At 48.4% G+C, this 23023-nt stretch overlaps 1 protein-coding gene across 1 annotated transcript in view; it reads right to left on the bottom strand.

Annotated features, from left to right (window-relative positions):
* Nucleotides 1-23023, bottom strand: part of CLPB (ClpB family mitochondrial disaggregase) — a 36974-nt gene extending 13951 nt beyond the window's left edge. Inside the window, 7 exon segments of the mRNA XM_072398580.1 lie at nucleotides 5696-5810; nucleotides 8630-8742; nucleotides 11633-11725; nucleotides 18318-18430; nucleotides 21468-21554; nucleotides 22228-22279; nucleotides 22463-23023. Of these exon segments, the coding sequence (XP_072254681.1) occupies nucleotides 5696-5810; nucleotides 8630-8742; nucleotides 11633-11725; nucleotides 18318-18430; nucleotides 21468-21554; nucleotides 22228-22279; nucleotides 22463-22955 (1066 nt within the window). The 5' untranslated portion in view covers nucleotides 22956-23023.

The following is a 23023-nucleotide window of genomic DNA, read 5'->3' as shown; positions in this document are numbered from 1 at the left end:
CTATCACTGGTGTCCCCACTGGAGGAATTCTACTCAGTTCCTGTTATGGTGACAACGCTTACACGTTGGTTCCGCCATCATTTTCACTTTTCATGACAGCAGAAAGAGAAAAGAGTGTGAATCTGTTCATTGAGAATACAAACCCCTCCCTCCACTTGGAGTAGCCCCACACCAGCTGAAATCAGGCTTTCAGTGAGCGTGTCTAGGCCAATAGGTGGCAGAGGAGTGGGCTCAGGGCAGGTGACACAGCAGGTGCACAGATTCTGCAGAACTGGAAATGCGTGGTCACCTTCATGTAAAACAATTCTCCTCCCACAGGATTCAGCTCTTCCTGCCTGGTACACACTGACACACAACAAGCATGCAGCCAGCAAAGTCAGCAGACCTGCATAACAAGTCACCAGCATTTTGCAAGGCTCTGTTGCTCCAGCAGAGGTCCCCTTTAGGATATGGAGGGTGTGTGGGGTGTTTTGTGGGTGACCCCGGGGTAATCAATGCCTTGGATTGCTTGTTCTGTATCAGCAATGAACAAGCCCCCCCCAGCCGCCTTTATTTCTTACATTTGTATGGCGGCCCTTCAGCGCTATATTGAACGGATAAATTCTGCGGATTGTTTTACACAAATCGATAAAGCTGCAGTCAGTGCGAGGTGCGGAGAGCCATCGGGCGCGGCCACCTTATGGAGGGGGAATGTGCATTGTGAGATATGATTGGCTATACAATGAAGAGGACCGGTCAACATGTTTACTGCTTTGCATGGAAACACTCCCAACAGGACCTGGCATCAAAAAATATTTTATAAAGCCGTTCGTTAGCTCCAATCACTGATGATGTCATCAGTCTGCTGCAGGCAGGAGAAGCATTTCCTCAGTCCCCTCCACCCCCAGTGATCAGACTGCACATTGTAACCTTGCAGCAAATCCCAGAGAGAAAGAACTGCACAGGGCCCGGGATTTACATGACTCATTGAGCTGAATGATGCCTGAGCAAAGATGGTGCCATCATTCTAGAGGCGTTGTCTGTGGAGCACCAACATAACGGTGATCGGTACCTGTAGGGGGGTTGTGGGGTGATCTGACTACAACACAGCATACACAGAATCTTCCCGAAAACCCCAATGACCCTCACAGGCACCAAATCGAATGAGTGAAAGGGGCGGGGCCAGAAGTCAGGCTGTGGAGGGAGGGGCCAAAAGATGCCGGACATCCTCTAATCCAGGGATCGGCAAACTTTTTGGACTACTAGGCCATTTCAGGAGGTGAGGAAGGCGCACTAGGCCAGAAGAAACAAGATGTCCAAGGAAAGGTCCAACCGTGACTGCAAGCGAGCAGCCTCAGTCTTCTGCTCATCCGCGGTGTGGTCTCTGTATGTGTGCGCATGCTTGGCATGGAAATGCCCCTTGAGATTTGCCCGCCTGATAGTGCTGTTGGTGTCGTTGCACACTAAACACGGCTTTGTTGCTGCGTTGGATGAAGAACAATTCGTCATTCCATTGGGGGTTGAAGACACGACGTTCGGGGTGACTGGTAGCTGCGCGTTGCTTCTGCACTTTAGGCAAAGTAATTGGGGTAACTGTGCGGGAACTCGGTGATATCGCGGGAACTCGCAATAACGCAACAATTCAATTAGGCCGGATCCAACAATAAATAACTAGAGGGGCGTTAGGCTGGACTGAAATACTAGCTAGGCCGTATCCGGTCTAAAGGTCGGAGTTTGCCTACCTCTGCTCTAATCCAATAAATGAAAGCGGCGGGGGCAGGAGCAGTTAGGCTGGAGTGGGAGAAGCTAGATGATATTGGACATCCCCCAGTCAGGAAATGAGGTGGAGCTTTCTCTGATTTGCTGCAGCTTCTAATGCACATTGTGAGAAGCTCACAGTGTGCAGTGAAATCAGAGGAAAAAGTTTCAGTCCAGGAGAGAAGGTGGTGCAACGGTGCAAGACTGAAGGGAAGGACAGGGGGCAGATTTCTAAGATGGGAGGCTGGAGGGCAAATTTAATGAAAGGGGAGCTGGAGGGAAGATTTTATGGAAAGGAGGCTGGACGGCAAATTTAACAGAGGGGAGGCTGGAGGGCAGATTTTATGGAGGGGAGGGCAGATTTAAAGGAAGGGAGGCTGGAAAGCAGATTTATTGGAGGGCAGGCTGAGAGGGTAGATTTCATTAAGGGGAGACTGGAGGGCAGATTTCGGTATCCTGAATGAATTCTTTCACTTGTTTTTATACTTTAGAGAAAAAAGTAAGAACTTTCCTGGCGCTCCGGCTGTAATTGACATTTGGACCCCTGAAGGTCATGTGACCATCAGTGTTATGGCAGCACAGGGATACCCAGGAGTCTGTGCTAGGTGTCAGGGGGTCTCCCATCTGCTCATGTGATCTGTATGTACATAACATGGGACCGGTAATGGAACACTGACACCAAATTCTAAACCTCCCCCCCCACCGTGTGAATCTCCACAGCCTTTTCCTTGGACATTCACTCATCTGCCTGTAATGAGGCCTCATTCACTGAGTGACTTTTTCACAGCTTTGTCCAGGTTTCTATCTATCACCCAGAGAAGTGTCGCTCCATCCAATAATTTGGTGTCTGCACCCCACTCCCTTCTTTCAGTATTCTGGGAACACGGGCTTGTGATGCAGGAGAGGTTCCCAGCCACGCCCCCTCAGGCTCCTCCCTCACACACAGGAAGCCAGAGATATCACTGCCAGCATCTGCAATGCCAATAAGTTTGGGGAAACCCTCAGAGATCATGTGGCTTATCAATTAGAAATCTTGATTGAGACGAATGAAGAGTAACAGAATGGCTGCCATTTCTTTTCCTGGAGAAAATCCTGCCCCGGGCTCCCGCCAGTGTTGTACACAAAACCTGAACATATTGGTCTGCTGATATCTGCTATAGAAGGATATTGGCCAATCGCAATCATGTAATGCCAGAGATGCCGAAATGCAAACCCATCACTGGGAGGAGCCAAACTTATGGCAATCCCAGACTCTGACCTGAGATAGGCGGAGACTCGGTGTGACACTGCCCACGAGGATCCGAAGACTTTTTTTGTACAACAAAACAATTCTGTTTCTCAATTTTTGCCCCAAGCTCCTCTTTGCCTCCCCTTCCCTCCTTATCTATACCCGAAAATAACAGAAAATATATGCCGACTCGTCCGCTATTTATGGGCAAGATTTCTGGCCAATCAAAAGGCAGCACAGAACGAGGGGTTAACCCCCCCCCACCATGCACAAACAGCTGCAGTGCCATCAGCTTTCAGATCTCTAAATGAAATTCTGTCCCTTCCACTTAGCTGAGAGCGCAGCACAACGGCCGTGGACGGCGATATCCCGCGGCTGCCGGGGAGAGGGCGATCTCAGGCACGTTTCCCATAATTCAATCAGGGGGCCCATAAAGAGAACAGATCTAATGTACAGAGACACCACCCCGTGTCACACACAGACACACAACATTCATCACGCCACACCAATTACCCAGCACTGCCTGCAGGCACAACCCAGAACCGGCTGGGGAGCCGAGCTGGAGATACAATGAATGGACTCGGTGCTATACATCAGTGCTGAGTGTAATACCCCACCCCCCATGATGGGGGAGCACTAATAGATCGCTCGCTACATCCGAGATAGGAAATCCAGGAGACAGCACCAAGATAGGGCCTACAGTAATATGGGGATGCGCTATATAATGTGTGCAGAATGCTCAGTAATATGTCAGTGTGACCCCTACAGGTACATATCTCCTCTCACCGAGATAACAGCACCAGCTTTGGTATGGTATCATCAAGGGTCACCATCTACTCCAATGAGGACACAATTATGTGCAGTTCTGGCCACCACAATGCTGCAGTCTGATCACTGAGGGGGGAGAAATGCTTCCTCCTGCCTGCAGCTCTGCATAGGTAAATGAATGGAGCTCAATGGAAGCTATTCTGTTGTTTTTTACCCTCTTTGTCTATTTAGAAAAAATGATCTATTCACTTCCTAACCTGAAAATACAACAGGAAGTGACATGAGATCTCTGCAAAGCAAAATTACTAAAAGCAAAAGATTTCTTCTCCATTCCTATTCATTGAAGGGGGACAGACCGCAGAGACACGGGAGACGGGAGGGGGACAGGCCGCAGAGACACGGGAGACGGGAGGGGGACAGGCTGCAGAGACAGGGGAGACGTAAAGGGGGACACGCCACAGAGACACGGGAGACGTAAAGGGGGACAGGCCGCAGAGACACGGGAGACGGGAGGGGGACAGGCGGCAGAGACAGGGACAGGCCGCAGAGACACGGGAGACGGGTGGGGGACAGGCCGCAGAGACACGGGAGACGGGAGGGGGACAGGCTGCAGAGAAACAGGAGACGGGAGGGGGATAGGCCCCAGAGACACAGGAGATGGATAAAATGGCAAGAAGTAGAAACACAGGAGAAGGAAGGAGGGGGCAGGAAGCAGAGACACAGGTGAAGGAAGGGGGGCAGGAAGCAGAGATACGGTAAGGAGAAGAAGAAACACAGGTAAAAGAAAGGTTTCAGGTAGCAAAGACAGGAAAGAAAGCCAAATCAGAAAATTAAGTGAAAATCAGAATTCACAGATAAAGCCAGATGAGAAAGATGTCATAATGTCACATGATCTCTGGCCATTCATGGGCCTATAACCCATGGCGGCTCACAGAGACAATATGCATGGAGAGAAAGGGATTTGTTGCTGTGCATTGCCCTATGGTCAGAAAGATACAGAACTTCTTATAGCCCTCAGGAAGTGTCATTTCACTGACTGAAGTCACATCACTGACTCCTTAATAATATAGGATGGCCCCCTTCTACATAATGCAGAATGTCTGTCCCTGGTCTGTGTGTTTCTTTGCAGGACAGGAAGTCAGTGGTTATGCAGAGTACTTGGGATAACTGTGCACATTAATCAGAGAAGCCGTCCCATTCCCCTAAATCTTTATTATTGTTATTTTGCTGCACCCAGGACACTGCTCAGTCCCGTGTGTGGGTCCTGCACATGGACCATTGCTGTGACCGGCCTCCTCCGCACCCCGATGTACCCACATTACAGACACCACGTAGTGTCACAGCGGCTGCTATAGATTCAGACACCTTCATGGCACCTCGGTGAGCAATCATGAAGCCACAATATGGCGCCCCGGAGAGCCTGAACCGCGCTGGATGAGGAAATGCCCTATATTTAGAAATGGGGAGGGGGAGCACGACAAGTCCGTGGAATTGGCCACCGGGGGGATCTGGAGAATTTTACGAGGGCTCTATAAAGCTCCCAGCTGTATTAGCTTTGCCTCAATGCCTGCAGACCAGCGCGTGCTGCTCGGATTGCAATATGGTACCGCTGTATATATGTGAGGAACTTCTCTGGTTCTTGTAATTCGCACAATCCTGATCAAGCACAGGCGTAACGCAAACGCTGCCGCACGTCAAAAGTGGAAAAGATTCACATGACCCACCATACCCGAAGTACGGGGAATCTGGTGGGAGGGCAAAGGGAAAGGCTCTATATGCAGAGGGGGACCTGGTCATTAAAGTGAGCCTTGCTCTGTGTGGCGAAGGTTCGATGGTTCCTTGTAACAAATTAAGAATTGATTGAATTGGACTGCAACCAATGGAATGTCAAACTGTAGTTTATGGGAGAGCTTAGCGGAGCGCCTCTTTAAGAAATGCCCAAAAAAGGTGTGGTGGTGTTACCTGCAGCCACAGTGGCGATGGCGCCCTCCTGACCCACAATATGCTCCTTCAGGCGCTGCTCCAGGGGGAATCGCCTCCGTTCTTCCAGGTCCCTCCTCTTCTGCTCCACCTGAAACTAAATGAAGAGGACACATGGTCAGACCAAGGTCTATGTCGTACCCCAAACTTAATATTTTATTATTTAGTGATTATAACAACCAAACATCTGAGCTGCACAATGAGAGCTGAAATAAGGCTTACAGTGGGAGTGTCTACAGGGCTTATACATGGGAGGAGACTGTAGTAGATGGAAAGAGTTGGGGATGGTGACAGGAGATGGAAGGGGGACAGGCTGCAGAGATACAGGAGATGGAAGGGGGACAGGCCGCAGAGACACAGGAGATGGAAGGGGGACAGGCCGCAGAGACACAGGAGATGGAAGGGGGACAGGCCTCAGAGACACATGAGATGGAAGGGGGACAGGCTGCAGAGATACAGGAGATAGAAGGGGGACAGGCCACAGAGACACAGGAGATAGAAGGGGGACAGGCCGCAGAGACACATGAGATGGAAGGGGGACAGGCCACAGAGACACAAGGGATGGGAGAGATATAGGCCGCAGAGACACAGGAGATGGAAGGGTGACAGGCCGCAGAGAGACAGGAGATGGAAGGGGGACAGGCCGCAGAGACACAAGAGATGGAAGAGATATGCAGAGACACAAGAGATGGAAGGGGAACAGGTCGCAGAGATGCAGGAGATGGAAGGGGGACCGGCCACAGAGATGCATGAGATGGAAGGGGGACCGGCCACAGAGATACAGGGGATACAAGGGGGACAGGCCGCAGAGACACATGGGCTGGAAGGGGGACAGGCCGCAGAGAGACAGGAGAAGTAAGGGGGACAGGCCACAGGGACAGAGGACAGGAAACGGGGACTGGCCGCAGAGACACAGGAGAGGGAAAGAAGACAGGTGGCAGAGATACAGGAGATGGAAGGGGGACAGGTCACAGAAATAGAGGGGATTGGGGCGGGGGGGCAGGGAGCAGGTAAATTTTAAGAAACCTCTACAACCTCAAAAGGAACCCTGGCAGAAAATGGCTAATGTAGAAGTTATGAATATGGGGCTGTGCTGCCCTACTCTACAATTCTGCACCTGCCCTTTTCCAGAAATAATACAGAGGGCTCTTGGTGGTTCTAGGGTGTCAAGGACTCATCCCCGGTGGAGGGGGGGGGGTACAATGGCCCAATATATTGATAGTACTATAATATGGTGTGGTCTTGCACTGAGCAGCTCATTTACATATTCACACATTACTATATATATAATTGCCAGCCAGGGTTCCCAGCTCTGGCTTGTGTCTGGAGGAGAAGCTGAGACTCCTCGTTACATATTTCCCTCTATATTGATTGATCATTGAGTAAAGGACACCATTGAATGCATTTCTATAGGCATTAATGCAGAATTAAAGTGCTGAATGTGGTACAAGGTTGCTTTCGGTGACAGCCATGGAGAGGATACACTGTATGGATTGTAAAGGAGGTGATGGAAGCAGCGTCACAGGAGATTATAAGATAAATTATTATAATGTTGCAGTACTGGGGGGGTGAGCTATACACACACATACAATGAGGGTCCTCTGCTGGGACCTGGCGGCTTCATATGAGATGTCAGGCGATGGGAAGATGAGTGATTGCTGAGTGCAGTGTGTTACCGTGCATCGGGAATTGTGTTTATTGTAAGAACATTTTCTCATGACACAGAGATTGTGTGATACCCCGCGGCCTCCCAATACAGAGTCAGCCCAACTTAAGCCTTCCTCTCGCAGTAAAGGAGACACACCATTGTAAACTTCATTCGGTGTAGTAATGCCAATACCTGGGGTCTTACAGTGTAAGAATCTTCCTGCTTCATCTGCTCTGTGATCTGAGCCCCCTCCTCCCCTATCATTACCCACCAGCCATCAGATCACCAATCACTGGTGGAGAAGCTCTGACATGAGAATCAAAGCCCTGCTTCTACCAAGATGGCCGCCTTCACTCAGACACATCGCAGTCCTAGGCATCGGATGGTCAGTAATGGGAAAAGGGCAACAATGGGAGGTATTGGGAAATTTAGGGTATTAGAGCACTCATGCGATTCACAAGCACAGCGCCATCCCCTAGAGAACAGCACCCAGCATTGGGCCACCATGACGTCCCGGAAAGTAGGTCCCCCCCACCCAGAATGAGAACCAGATGATTGTTTCCCCGGCCCGCACTCTCAGGATCCGCTGTTGGGTCACGGGCAGTACACACGGAGGAGACACAACAAATGTAAATGTTTGAGCGTGTCAGCTCGGCGTGTCGGTGAAATGTATGAGCCGCCTCTGCTTTAAATACTTCCGTCTATTCATTCTCGTCTGTGATTAAAATGAGCCATAAATTGCCGGGGAGTCCCAGAAGAGAGCCGATGCAGAATTGCCGGCTGCCAGCGTCCTGTCCCCCCCAGCTGGATGTTCATCACCCGGCCGTCACCGCCCGCCGTAATCTTATAAGCAGATTCATCTCCTGTGCACAGAGAAATACGGCGAGTGCCGGGCGCCTGCCACAAACAGGTTGTCTGCCACTGATTGGCAGTGTTGTTATTTATAAAGCGGGGGGAGGGGGTACAGAGAGACATTGGGGGGCAAAGACGGGCACAGAAACGAAAAATACACAAAAAATAACCATGCCCCCCCCCATAATGTGTTCCAACTACTGTTACAATGTAGCCAATTTAACATTAGGCATCAGCAGGCTTTTTAATGTGTTCCTGGAGAGGACTGCAGCCTCCTGTCACATGATTCTGCAAATTCCTTTTAGCTGGGTGCACCGCCTGGAACATTACAGTAACCACCCGGGTGTTTTTGGGTAGGGTGACAATACCGGGGCTGCCACCCCCCTACAATTTCCTCCCAGCTGAACGCTGCTCACCTTGGTCTTCCATTCCTTCAGCATCTTCTTCAGCTCTCCCTCTCGGGCGTAATCCTCAGGTTTGTGGCCCATATCGTTCACCTGTAACGGGTCGGCACCTGGATGGGGGAGATCTGGAGAATCATCGTACAAAACCAATTACAATTATTGTCCCCTACATTCTGATGACTACATTTTCCCACTGGGTGTCACAGAAACAGGAAGTGATGAAAAATCTCCCCATTGGGGGCTCTGGAATAACACGGCCGGGGTGTCAGAGCCGATCCGGCACACCGAGGGTTAAGGAGCCGCCGTGTGTGGCACATAAAGTGGACAGGAAATAACGCCATTGATCGCCTCCCCGGGACCGGCTGACAAGACGCATCGTTTATCAGGGGCCGCACTCGTGTTAACTTCTCCCCGGCCTGATGACAGCCTAGGGGCCCCGTTATCTGTCCTGTCCTAGCCGGGCGGAGGATCGATCGATGGGCCAGCTCCAATATTAGCTTAATCCCCCTGTTAATGGCGGCGCCGAGGTGACTAATTGCAGCAATAATTGATAGAAGCCGACTGCTGAGGGCTGATCGATTCCCCGAGTCCGAGAAGAGCAATCACATCAATAAAGAGGTGTCAGCACCGGTGGGGGGGAGGGGGGACTTTGGTGCTAGGGGGCCGGACACAATCGGGGGGCAATAAAGAAGGGGCAGCAATATTATTATTGCTGGGGGGGGGGGGCAAAAGGCGAATCGGATACGGTGAGATTTTCCAGTATGATGATAAACTGCACCACACACAGAATCATCCAACCCAGCCATACACAATACAAACGGATTGTACAATCTCATATCAAATTATCTTCCCTCCTATTGTGTGATACTTCCTCCACCTTGGATTGTAAGCTCTATGGGTCAGGGTCCTCTCCTTCCCTATTTAATGTACAGGGCTATGTAATATGTTGGCGCTATATAAATCCTCTTTTAATTTTAATAACATTAATCGACAACAACCTGAAAACATTTATATATAAAAGCAGCGATTGGTCACAGATTCTATCATTTGGATTGACAGCATATAGGAACCAATAGAAATCCCCCCAATGGGGGCAACTACCAATCCTTGTACTGATAACGGTGGTGGTGGGGGGGGATTGGATGTCACAGCCAATGAAATCGTTGGATTGAGAAACTTTCAAATCAAACCACAATAATGCTTAACGTGCATTGAATGCGATACGGATCTTTAATGTGAGCAGAAACAGAACTGGGGAATTCCTCCGATCCGGTTGTAATGTGTGGGGACGGATCAGTCGGTTTGTCACAAATCACTGAACCCCCCTGACCCCCCCCCCCAATGACCCGGCCACAGACACAAAAGCCCCCTTTGATGGCAGCGGTGACACTGAAAAGATCAGATTGTCTTTTGTCCCCCTGCCGAAGGGGCTACAACCTTAAGACCCCTTAATAGACCGGGCAATTTGTCACCACCCACGGTGCGAGGGGGGGAGGGGGCACCTGGTCCGCACCCCGGGCTGTGGCCCCCCCCGCCTTATAATATTTGATAAATGTGGGCGAGTGGTGCAGCTGCGGGGAGGTCACTCATTGGGGAAATATGTTTCTGTCTGGCCTATTGAAAACAGTTTATGGCGGTGACAGCCCCACATTACTCATACACTGTGCTATCCGTTACATTCACCAGACTGCTGAGCTCCGTACACTGTGTTATACATTACATTCACCAGACTATATAACATTTTATTCATAATACTCATACACGTACAGCACAGCATACACAGCTCAGCAGTCTGGTGAATGTAACATATAGCTCAGCAGTCTGGTGAATGCAGCATATAGCACAGTGTGCAGAGTCTGAGCTCTGTAGTCCGGTGAACTACAAGGCAACGCCCCCAAGTGTAATGAAGATGGGGGGAGGTTTTCTTTAATCCTAAAACACTTCCTGTCCTAGGGTGACAACACCACAGTACAGAGAGCAAACGTTGTCACCTAAAACTTTTACAAACAGGATCAAAATGAAAAAAGTGAAAGGGAAACACAAGCAGCCGCCGCGTCTGAGGACCGCTAATCTGCAATATTAGGAACCCAAATATAACAATGTCCTTACTATGTCATAGAAAGAGGTTTATAAAAGGTCATTCACCAGGAGAGGAGACAATGGGGGCCACGTTCCCATCACTGGGTGAATGAACGGGGTTGGGCGGTTATGAAGGTTCTATTGATCGGTCAGAGGGAGCTGTAAATTGTGAGGCGCAGTGATTAAAGCAATAAAGTTGTTACAGAGCTTCGGTCATGTGACTCTATACTGCCAGCATTTAACCCCTGGGATGCCGGGAGCGCCCCTGACATATTAACAATGAGATCCTCTAATGATGCCCCTGCTGTGGTATGGTGACAACGCATGAGTGATTTCCATGCAGGATCGACGGTGTTGTCACCTTGTTCCAGAAGGATAAAAAATACCGGATCTCTTTTTGATATTTTGGGCAGATTTCTGGCTGCCATGGTCTTTAAATCACCGGGTCTGAGCCTAGGCAGCCCGGGGTGAGATGGAAGTGCCTGGGGGGGCAGATAGAGGAGGACAGGTGGGGAGGAAGCAGAACAATGGACGGGGCGCTCAGCCGTGCTGCACCTCACCTTCTGCTCTCACCCAATGAAGAACCCAAAACAAACATTTCATACGTGGCAGATGTCAGGAGCCGTGTTTGTACACATTTCCTGTGCTGCAGTGACAACGCTCACCCTACATTATGAATCTACAGGGGCAGCGTTGTCACCCTTCCACAGAACGGGTGCAAAATAAAAGAAAACAAAAGAAATTCAGCAAACTTTAATAATGACCCCAAATGCTGCAATGATTCACACAATCGTACTTCATGCACTGGTGTGCTCCATGAGCTGTATTTACATTCACATATGTGAACCTGAAGATTCAATTGTTACATTGTATCATTGTATTTAAACACCTTTTCAATAAACTTTATTGCAACCACAAGGAGGCTGACAAACTCACACATCAGAACTCCTATCTCCACTATAAGAGAAGAGGGGTGGTGTTTTGAAGTCCTGGGGTGACAAATCTGCTCTTTCCGAATGAGCGTTGTCACTGTAGGACAGAAAAGGTGTTATTGGATTACCAGAACAAATTGTGATAGCTCTACACACGGAGCTCCTATACAAGGTGAAGGCTGCACTCAGCTGTGCAATCATTACACTATGAGAGGAATTACTGAACGCAACAGTGCAGCAGCTGCAATACTCACCTCCTTTCCGACTCTGTCCTCTGCAATAATCCTTTCTACCACATGATGTCCTCAGTCTTCCGGGCTGAATGGCACCTAGGAGGTACTGTGATCAGCTTGATGAACCGGTCCAATGAGGGGGCCCTGCAATCACAGTGTATTGATGCAGAGAATGACGCTGGCTTCCTTACATCAGCTTCACTCCCTCCATTACTGAAGACCACCGACAGCCAGGAGAAGATCTGAAGAGGATCTTATGGGTTGCATGCTACCTGCTGATTTTGATTCAAAGCTTTACAATCTGCAAACATCAAAATCCCCCTATGAGAGTGTCAGACCTCTGCAGAGGGACCGCTGCTTTCACACAGAGAACAAGTATCATGCTGGCAGAGACAGACTTTTCTACTCAGACTGTGGCTGATTTCTATAACAAGACTTGGAATAATTATTTGTTTTACTTGCTGAATCAAAAACATTCCCCCCGGTGGGGGGACATTAGAGTGTCAGCTCCTCTGTACAGAGACTGATGGGACTGGCTCAGTGATCTCTGTACAGCACTGCGGTATATGTCAGAGATATATAAATGAATAATAACAGGATGACTGGGTCTGGTATCGCACAGATTATCCGGTGATTAGCACTGGAAGAATCCATTATATCTCTGCCTGGGGGCTGATTGCTCTTTGCTCCGTCACCCCGGGAGGTCAAACGCTCGCTGACACCAGAGAAGAGCAGAATTGTTGCCTCTTAACCTCGGTGTCACCCTCCATGATCACAGAATACACATCGTGTACACAGCATGGTGACATGTTAATAAACCCCCAGGATATGAAGAATGAGAGGCCACCGGACTTCGGGAGGATAAATGGGAATATTGACAGATTTTATATTATTTATCTGGAAGTGATTTGTTTGGCGGTGCCATTAACAATCAGTGTTACTGATCTGCCCCATCATAGCCACCCCACCCCCTCTGCTGCCAGGGATCCGTGCATTGGGGTAAAGTGGAACTCAAGTGAAAGAAGCAAAGAAAAGACTGGTGAGGGCAAAGCCAATGTATGCAGAGAATTAAAGGGCCATTCCATCTAAACTGATACTCCAGTGTATGCTGGAGAATGAAATATTGTGACATTTTCCTTAATCTCTGAGTTCCCAGGTCTGTGCCCATTATGAGGGGTTCCCACCATCCCTATGCCTGGGTCTGCACCCCTACTGTGCCTATTCTAAGGGGTTTACACCATCCCTATTGCCTGGGTCTCCACACCTAATGTGCCCATTATAAGGGGGTCCCACCATCCCTATGCCTGGGTCTGCACACCTACTGTGCCCATTCAGAGGGTCTCCACACCTACTGTACCCATTATGGGGGGGTCCCACCACCCCTATGCTTGGGTCTGCACGATCATTGCAGCTTTTTACATGCTTCTGCGGGCAGATAATTTCCATTAACAGCTGAATTCAGCCACAGGAAGCAGAGTAAGCCATCGGGCAGCAGACACCGCAGGATCGGATCAATGGTAACCAGCGCTAATGTGTGGAACATTGATATCCATTGTGCACAGCCATACGTACACCTGCCGGGGCCAGCGGCCCGGAAATAGAGACTGCACATGTGTATGCATTGCTGCCACCATACTGAAAACATAAGCAGACCTAATAGCAGATTTTATATTAAAAGGGATCTAATTATAAACAAGCTTGTTATTGCAGGACAGATGAGGTCTCTTCTCCACATACTACTGACTGTCTGTATGCAATCTTTATATAATGTAGATTGTAAGCTCTTCGGGGCAGGGTCCTCTCCTCCTCCTGTGTCACTGTATCTGTCTGTTATTTGCAACCCCTATTTAATGTACAGCGCTGTGTAACATGTTGGTGCTATTTAATTACTGTTTATTAATAATAATGTACAACGAGCTGTACATGTGCAGGAGTTATCATTCTGGCCTGGCCAATCAAAATGCTCACAGTTATCAAACCCAAAAGAGTACCAGAGCAGTCTGATCACTGAGAGACTTAGAAAATGCTTTCACCTGCCTGCAGCAGACTGATTATCTTGGCATGGGTGCTGTCACTGACTGGAGTTTAGTGATGGTGGAACTTTTCTGTATATTGGGAAATGCCAAAAAAGCATTCATGAAAACTTGTAGAGCTTCAGACAGGTTCTCTTTAAAATACCCACAAAGATAAAGTAGTAAAAAGTTCAAATGTTTCCACTTTATTAGACTGGAATAACAAGAATACTTTGCTAGCATTTAGTTCAGGTATACAAAGTGTGGCTCCTATGTGTGGCTGGCCTGACAGCTGCAGGGGATGAATGAATTGCAATGTGACTTGTACAACTTTGCTTCAATCCCAGCGCAGCTCACCGCATTCACAATAAAGCAAAGTCACTCTGTGCTACTCTCAGGGGGATTTTACCCCCAAAAACCAAGGAATAGTAGTGATTGCTCACTGAAGTGCAGCTCTGACAGTCACGTGTAATTGGAGCAAGGAGAAGTAACAAATATTTAGCCAATTCACAGAATCCAGACATCATTCATATGTGACTCGTACAGTGCAGAGAATTTTTATTGATGGAAATGAACGACGATGTTCAGTGATCAGTGTATTCCTATATCGTTCAGTGATCAGTATTTCATATATTGTTCAGTGATCAGTATTTCATATATTGTTCAGTGATCAGTGTATTCATATATTGTTCAGTGATCAGTATTTCATATATTGTTCAGTGATCAGTGTATTCATATATTGTTCAGTGATCAGTATATTCATATATTGTTCAGAGATCAGTGTATTCCTATATCGTTCAGTGATCAGTATTTCATATATTGTTCAGTGATCAGTGTATTCATATATTGTTCAGAGATCAGTGTATTCATATATCGTTCAGAGATCAGTATATTCATATATTGTTCAGAGATCAGTGTATAGATGTGTTGTGGGTGATATATTAAAAACAGCCATTGTAGAAGATGAACATATCCTGCTCTGTGTAGATCATTTTGTAATTTGCATATATGGTAAGTAATCAGGATATACAATATATAGATCTGTGTACACAAATATATTGATAGATGTATCTGTATATAGATCTGTGTACACATAAGTATTGATCAATGTATCGGTTTATAAATCAGTGTACACATATATATTGATTAATGTATTGGTATATAGATCGGTGTACACATAAGTATTGATCAATATATCGTTTTATAGATCGGCGTACACATATATATTAATCATTGTATTGGTATATAGATCAGTGTACACATATATATTGATCAATGTATCGGTATATAGATCGGCGTACACATATATATTGATCATTGTATTGGTATATAGATCAGTGTACACATATATATTGATCAATGTATCGGTATATAGATCGGCGTACACATATATATTGATCATATATTGATCATTGTATTGGTATATAGATCAGTGTACACATATATATTGATCAATGTATCGGTATATAGATCGGCGTACACATATATATTGATCAATGTATCGGTATATAGATCAGCGTACACATATATATTGATCAATGTATCTGTATATAGTTCGGTGTACACATATATATTGATCAATTATTGGTAAATAGATCAGTGTACACATAAATATTGATCGTTGTATTGGTATATAGGTCTCATTCAGAGATCTTCCATACGTCAGACGCGGCAGCGGTGATATTCTGTAAAGGGTTAATAGAAGAATGGGGATGAGTGCTGTGTGTCAGGGAAGATGAATCTGAGATACTAGGCAGGAGGGAGGTAAAAAGATTAAAGTCATATTATTATTGGGTGTCTGTTCCCCCCCCCTCCTCCCTGACAGCTCAGTCATCATCTGTAAGAAATACCGGCGCGGGACATTATGATGGTAAACTCGATAAAGCGTCAGGGGGAGCCTCTCCTCCCATCCATCACCAGAACGCCTGGAAAATTTCAGCTCGCTGCCGGCCCCGCAAATGTCTGTAATATATTTTTCCTGATGCCGCTGTTTGGATGCTTTTATGAAATAGAAATATGTGTGTGTGTGCGGGGAGGGAGGCTGCTCTGCTTCTCAGACAACAATAACAACGGCCGGGCCCAAGAGCTGACGATCAGAGGTCCAGCCTGCAAAATAGATGCTGCCGGGTTTACAAACGTTGATTGCTGTAAAATGCCATTCCCCTCTAAGTCTGCTGATGCGGCACAATACACAACAGTATTAGAAAACCTTCACCGGTTATCATTCTTCCTCTCCATTCAGTGACTTAGGCTGAGATGATGTCATCAGTCTGCTGCGGACAGCAGAAGCATTTCCTCAGTCACTTCTCCAGCAGTGTTTAGATTGCAGCATTGTAACTTTGTAGCATGCTCTGGAGTCTTCAGGGCCCCATGTGAATAACACCAATGGGGGGAACTCATGTTATCAGCCGGGGATGTGACCCTTCTATTCTGCAGTGCATAAGAACAAAATCTCTGCATCATGTGACCTCAGTTCAGGGGGGATTAGGGAGGATTTTTTAAATCATTGGGTTAGGGGGGTATCCCCATTGGTTATTTAATCCAATGGGCAGCCCCACCAACCTGGAGCATCATAAACCCTAACCTAGGAGTTACGAAAAACCTCTCTCTGCAGTGCTGACTAATTTGTCCCAGCAGTCCTTGAGCAGGGATGATAATCAGCTCTTCTGATCTCATCTATGGATGAAAAAAATAAATTCACATGTCTGTGGCCATGGGGTTGTGGTACAGTTACCACTCCCCCATTCCGGAGAACCGCGGACTTGGAGAGACCTCCTACCTGTATTCTCCCCAGAAATGTTTTTAAGCTGGGTGGGAAAAAGCTGTAGGTGGGTGGTGGCAGAGGTATTGTGACCCAACTTTTTAGTACCCACCCAAAAAAAGGCAGGTGGTTACTGAAAAGTTCTGGGTGGTGCACCCAGCTAAAAAGGCCTGGGGAGAAGAGTGGACATCCCTATACAAAAATCAATGTAGACTGCAGCAAGGCTGAACCTACCACATACCAACCTATAGACTATAATCAGAGCCTGTCTAATGACAGGTGCTCTTTAATGCTAAGCAGCACACAGGAATATCCTTGTAAGCTTTGCCAGTGCCGACCTGTGGCCTCATGTTCACCTTTTATCATTCCATGTCTCTAACCCGCAAGGCCGGCACTGCACAGCCCAGATTATGTGATGCATGTGCCGGCGTCGGTATTGTCCTGCATCAGGCAAGCGGAGCGCTCATTAAGCTTCAGACGTGGCTGCTGAAAAATAAGATGGCCTGGCAGCGATAAAGACTTGACGCTCTTCCCACGACAACCATGAAATTATTCCACGTCGAAATAAACAGTCGGGAAGGCAGACGCACATTTCCATAATAATAACCGCTTTGTGTTTCTTTGTCACAATATTTACAAAGAGCCAAAACGTTCCTGACAGGGAGATGGAAAATTGTACGGCTGCTGCGTGCATCCGCTTCACCGAGCAGGGTTGTAAAATATGTGGGGTCAGCGGCGATATGGGGGGCACAAAGGACAGGCAGAGGTGACATTTACTATATAAAATGACCCCCGCTCACTTCCTGTAGGGAGCAATAATCCGCCATCCAAGCCACTCCCACACAGGTGTGACTTACTGCAGGTAGGCGGGGCTACCTTACCTATGACATCACCTGACCGCACAGCTCAGCATCGGTCTTTTTAGAAATTCACCAAAAAGATGGTGGCACTCCCTATAATGTGCCCAATGCTGTACTGACCCGGGTACCCAGGTCAGGTATGGTGGCACTCCCTATAATGGGCACAGTGGGTGTACTGACCCGGGTACTCAGATCAGGGATGGTGGCACTCCCTATCATGGGCACAGTGGGTGTACAGACCCGGGTATTTAGATCAGGGATGGTGGCACTCTCTATCATAGGCACAGTGCTGTAGTGACCCAGATATTCAGATCAGAAATGGTGGCGCTTCCTATAATGGGCACAGTGGGTGTACAGACCGGGGTATTTAGATCAGGGATGGTGGCACTCCCTATAATGTGCACAGTGCTGTACTGACCCGGGTACTCAAATCAGGGATGGAGGCACTCCCTATAATGGGCACAGTGGGTATACTGGACCCAGGTACTCAGATCAGAGATGGTGGCACTCCCTATAATGGGCACAGTGCTGTACTGACCCGGGTATTTAGATCAGGAAGGGAGGCACTCCCTATAATGGGCACAGTGGGTATACTGGACCCAGGTACTCAGATCAGGGTTTGTGAGAGCCCCTTATAATGGGCACAGGAGGGATTCAAAGGTTTTACCAATCAAATCCCCAAGAGAAGAGACACAGAAATATCATCTGCTAGGTGGCGCCAAGGCACAGACCCAGAGACCAAAATTTGAAGGTCAGCGCTGTGGTCGCGGCTCTGCTGGCCTGACCCCACTGGGTTAGATATGTAGATATGAATTATTAATACCCCCCGTACCTTCCAGCGAGTGCATATTCTTCTCCTTGGCTGTCTCATACACACTGGCAAACTCATCTCCCAGGTTCGGATCCGCACCGGCTTGTAGCAAGGACCTGACAATGCTGCGGGGACAACAAAGACCAATGAGCCACAAAAACGTTTACAACAAGATAATGTACGAAGTATTAAACCTGCCCTTTGGCCTTCCCTGCATTAATTCTGCCCTCCGGCCTCCCCTTCATTACAGCCCTCCCCCCATTTCAGTGATCTGGGGTGACAGCTTCCTGTAGTACAGACCGGTCTCTGCTGCTCTCTCCTTGTGTGGAGTGTCTGGTCTTGTCTCCGCCCCTCCTCTAATTCTTTACAGACAGCCTGTAGTGGGTGGAGTTTGCTGGGCCCCTCCCACATTTTAGCACCCTGATACCACTACTACTTATACAAGGTAATATCTGGGTTTGAAAATGCATTTGGTGCCTATGGAGCGAAATACTAAAATTTCCAGCACCGATTTTAGCTTTAAAATGATTTTTTTTCACTGCCGGATCACACAAGCTGTCTCCCAGCTTCTGAATGAGCAGAACACAAGGCCAGGCGATTGTTATTTAATGGGGACACAGACAGCGCTCAGAATCGATGTTTAAATCTTTCACTGCTGTCTCTCTTTCACTCATCCTGTTCCGGTGACCACACAAGTCTGAGGTTGACTTTTAAAGCTGGACCCTGGATTGTGATTGGAGCAGAGGGCAGAGCTGCCATCTTGCAATGAATGAGAGGTAGGTGGACGGTATTGATCCTCTGGACACAAAGGTCAGTCGATAACACCAACACCTTGCCAGCAGCTGGGGTCACTCAGCAGCGATTCTCCCAGTATGTGGTGACCACCGGCCTCAGGCAATGCTCACCTTCCCTTAACTCTTCATTACCTGGGCTAAGGTGTCTCAGCCCCAGGCAAATGAGCTGTCTGGTCACGTGACCCAACCTTGCTGGTGACAGCTCCAGGTAAAAGTGCGGGCTGGTCATGTGACCCGTGCTACAGGCTGTGGTTGATAATTGCCTTTAATAATCTGCGCAGGAAGTAACAGGATTTCTATAGAACATTATATTTCCTCAGGCACAATCTTCACACCTTGGTGCTCCTATGACACGGGAAGTATTGACTCGTCCTGGTCGGGGTGACACTTGTGTGTCGCCGACCTCCTCCCCGCTGTCTTTTCTCCTTGGTCCCGCTCGGCCGAGCACTGGCCAAAGTCAACAACCTTCACAGTCCATTGGGCAGCCATTGTCCTCCCCTCTCAGCCGCTGGACGCAATATGAGGGCGGCTGCTGGAACATGAAAGTTAAACAAACAGCAGAAAGCCTCTTAAAGGGACGACCTTGAAGGGGCATTGATTTTGTCACGGAAGCATCTTGTCAAACCCCTCGCGCCACACACGAACTCGCCACATGGGGGGGGAGCTCTGGGCCCCCGAAGAGCGGATATCCACCTATTGTCCAGCTGGGACCTAATCCTGTGTTGTCCCAAGTCATTTGCCTCCTTTTTGTCACTTATGAACTTGCGAAAACATCAAAAGTCACCGGTGCTTTGACCAGAAATTGGATTTCTTTCAGTGAGACGGATTGAGATCGGCCAGGGGGGACGGCAAACATTTCCAGGGGAGGCGGAGGTCTTGTTAGATTTGACAGAAGGGACGACTGATCACCCTGGGAACAACAACGGATTTCAAATCTTTATAAAGGGGAACCCCCTCAAGTATTGTTTTATCTCAACATTATAAATCCCAGCAAAACTTGGTGGGACATTAGATTGTGAGCTCCTTTGAGGGACAGTTAGTGGCACGACTATCGACTTTGTACAAAGCTGCGTAATATGATGGTGCTATATAAATACTGTATAATATTAATATTAACTTACAGTACCAAACAAAAAGGTTCCTGGATCTTTAAATGAACAGGCCCCATCCAGACAAAGATATAGAGGGGCTCCTTTAGTGATCATCACTCTGACCTTTGCAGCGCTGGGTCCCAGGCTGGAATCTCGGCCTGGGCTCTGTCCGCAGGGAGTTTGCCGGTTCTCCCAATGTTTGTGTGGGTTTCCTCCGGGTACTCCAGTTTCCTCCCAAAAACATGCAGTTAGGTCAATTGGCTTCCCCCATGCAGTTAGGGTAAAAAGATTGTGAGCTCCTTTAAGGGATAGCTAGTGGCATGACTGTAGACATTGTACAGTGCTGCGTAATATGTTGGTGCTATATAATATGTGTTTAACCCCATACCTAGTTCTGCTCCCACCTGTTGCAGGCACAGTAAGTAAGTCTCTTTAAAGGACACCTCCAGCCCACTTATTGCCTTCCTTGGGCTTTCCTGGGGTTGTACTGAGTCTGGTGCAGCTTACACAGGATGGGCGAGGTGCCTTCTTGGTGCTGTTCATTCTGGTAACTGGCCGCTAGAAGAAAGCAGTGCATCATGGGAGGAGGTCACATGCTCCCCCACACCCACATTCAATGGATGTGCTGGCTATGAACAGGCAACAGGTTCTCTTTAAGGGTCACCTGCATAAAGACTGGGCTCCGTTGGTGGAGAGCCCAGGGCCGGGGCCATGTAAGATATGAAATATGGGCCGGGGGGGGGGGGGGGGGGGGGGATGGGGAGTGTCACCGAATTCTGGTGTAGGTGACATCTACATATAACAGAGCTAAGAGGACTAAGAGGACAAGCGCCAAGGATTGCCATTGGAAGTCCAGTTGAACCAAGTGATACCTCCTCCCATCGGACTGAATATAGGGCCAACAGGACCCTCAGCCCACCACATGTGGAAGGGAGAAGGTAAAAATGTGAAAAAGGGTCCAGGAACCTAAATCTGCAGCCAGCACCCTCAGCTTAACAGAGGTGCAGCCCTTGGTTTGTTTCTCGGGTTTTGGGGTATTTTCACATAAGGAGAAATCATCTCCTGATTGGTTAGTCTGCCATCCCTATGGACTTTTCTAGAGGATTTTAATTTCAAAGATTTCCCCAGCAATGAGCTAAGAGGGGCCGCCAATCAGAAAGCTTCCCGACCAATGAGAGGCTGTTTTCTAAGCTCCACCCTCAACTGAAGGGCAGCACTTCGGGCCGCATAGGCTGACAGAAGTTGGCACCAACTAAAAGCATCCAAAGTTTGCGTACCTGTGATTTCTCGCCATCGCTGCCACCATGAGGGGGGTCCACCCCAGCTTGTGCCGAATGTTGGGGTCCACCTTTTCCTGCAGTAACCTGAAATGTGAATCATCGGGTTAGAAAATACACACAGAGATAAGTTGTCTTCTCTTCATGACATACCAACCCAAAAACAATGGCGGTACCTACAGTTCCAGAGACTGGCTGCCCCCTGTACAAGGGACTATTGCCATAAATTTACCTGAGCTGCACCCGCCCCCTGCTGGCAATATTGACTAATGACATCCAGGTCATTTATGTTGGATGGGCCGCTCACCAATCACTTCTGGGGGTAAAGGTCGAAGCAGCTCTGGATTGGCTAACAAACGCTAGACGTGCAAACAGGAAGTGTGAATAAAATCCCCACGCATTCAGGGGTTCAGAAGGGTCAGGGGGTGGTACAAGGCCACTTGGATTGCAGAAGAGGAGCCCTGATAAAAGGGGGGTCACTGAACCCCTGAAAGGCATTGGCCTACTTATCAAGAACAGAAAAAGTTTTTAACTCCACACAACCACCATCCGCTGCCCCCCCATTAGTTAGCTTTAGGTCGGTGATGTCATAAAGCTCCTCCCCACCCCCTCATGACTAGGCCTATAGGCACCCAGAGCTGTGACATGAGAAGAGTCACATGACCCCCCATACCAGGAAGTACCGGAGAGTTCATGTTGTTTCCTTGTAGTGGTTTGGAGGGGGCGAGGCCGGAGGGAAGAGGGTAGGATCACCACTCACCTGTCCACATCCTGGAAGTTGCCGGTCCGTGCCGCCTCCAGCAGCTGCTCACCTGGGGACAGAGATCTCCGTTACACACACAGACAACAGGAGAGAGGAGGACAATAACACACCACGGATGCTTCAATGTATATTACATACAACATCCTGAGTCTAAAATATTATTATTATAACATGCCCCACTTTAGTAGAAATCATTTAATCAGAGAATAAGATAAACCTTTTATAGCATTACCCTTATGTGGATTTCCCTTGCTGTAGCAATAAGCAAACAAGCTGGCAGCTATAAACAGGGGAAGTGAAGGTTTTGAGTTGGGGTTCACGTTATTCTGTCCATAGCCTCTCTGGCGCCCCCCATTGGTGTATTTGAGGAGCAGCAGTTGGTCCTCTAGGCACGCATACGTCAAACTGGTAGAACCAGCGCGCCATCTACTGTCAGAATTATGCAAGTGCACCCTGCTCGTTATGCTGCACGTCGACGTATTACAAAGACCAGCGCGCCCTCTGGTGTCCGTCCGCTGAAACCGCAGTCTGCCGCCTGAGTAAAGATCTGACAGATCGATAAACCCAGCGCGCCCCCTGCTGTCTGTCTGAAACCCCAGCACTCCATGGCTTGTAGCTGCTATCCGCCACCCCGGAGCCCCCGCTCTACCGACCCTGGGTGCTAAGCCCTGGTGGGGGGCGAGGAGCCGGGATATACCGAGCCCGGACACTCGGGAGCCCCACATGAGAGGAACCAGCAAAATAAAAACAGGCTGTCAAAGCGTGAAACACCAAGATGGCCGCCGCCAGTGAC

The sequence above is a fragment of the Pyxicephalus adspersus genome, chromosome 1, assembly GCF_032062135.1.
Source record: "Pyxicephalus adspersus chromosome 1, UCB_Pads_2.0, whole genome shotgun sequence".
NCBI lineage: Eukaryota > Metazoa > Chordata > Amphibia > Anura > Pyxicephalidae > Pyxicephalus > Pyxicephalus adspersus.
This window is presented reverse-complemented; position numbering and strand designations above follow the sequence as displayed.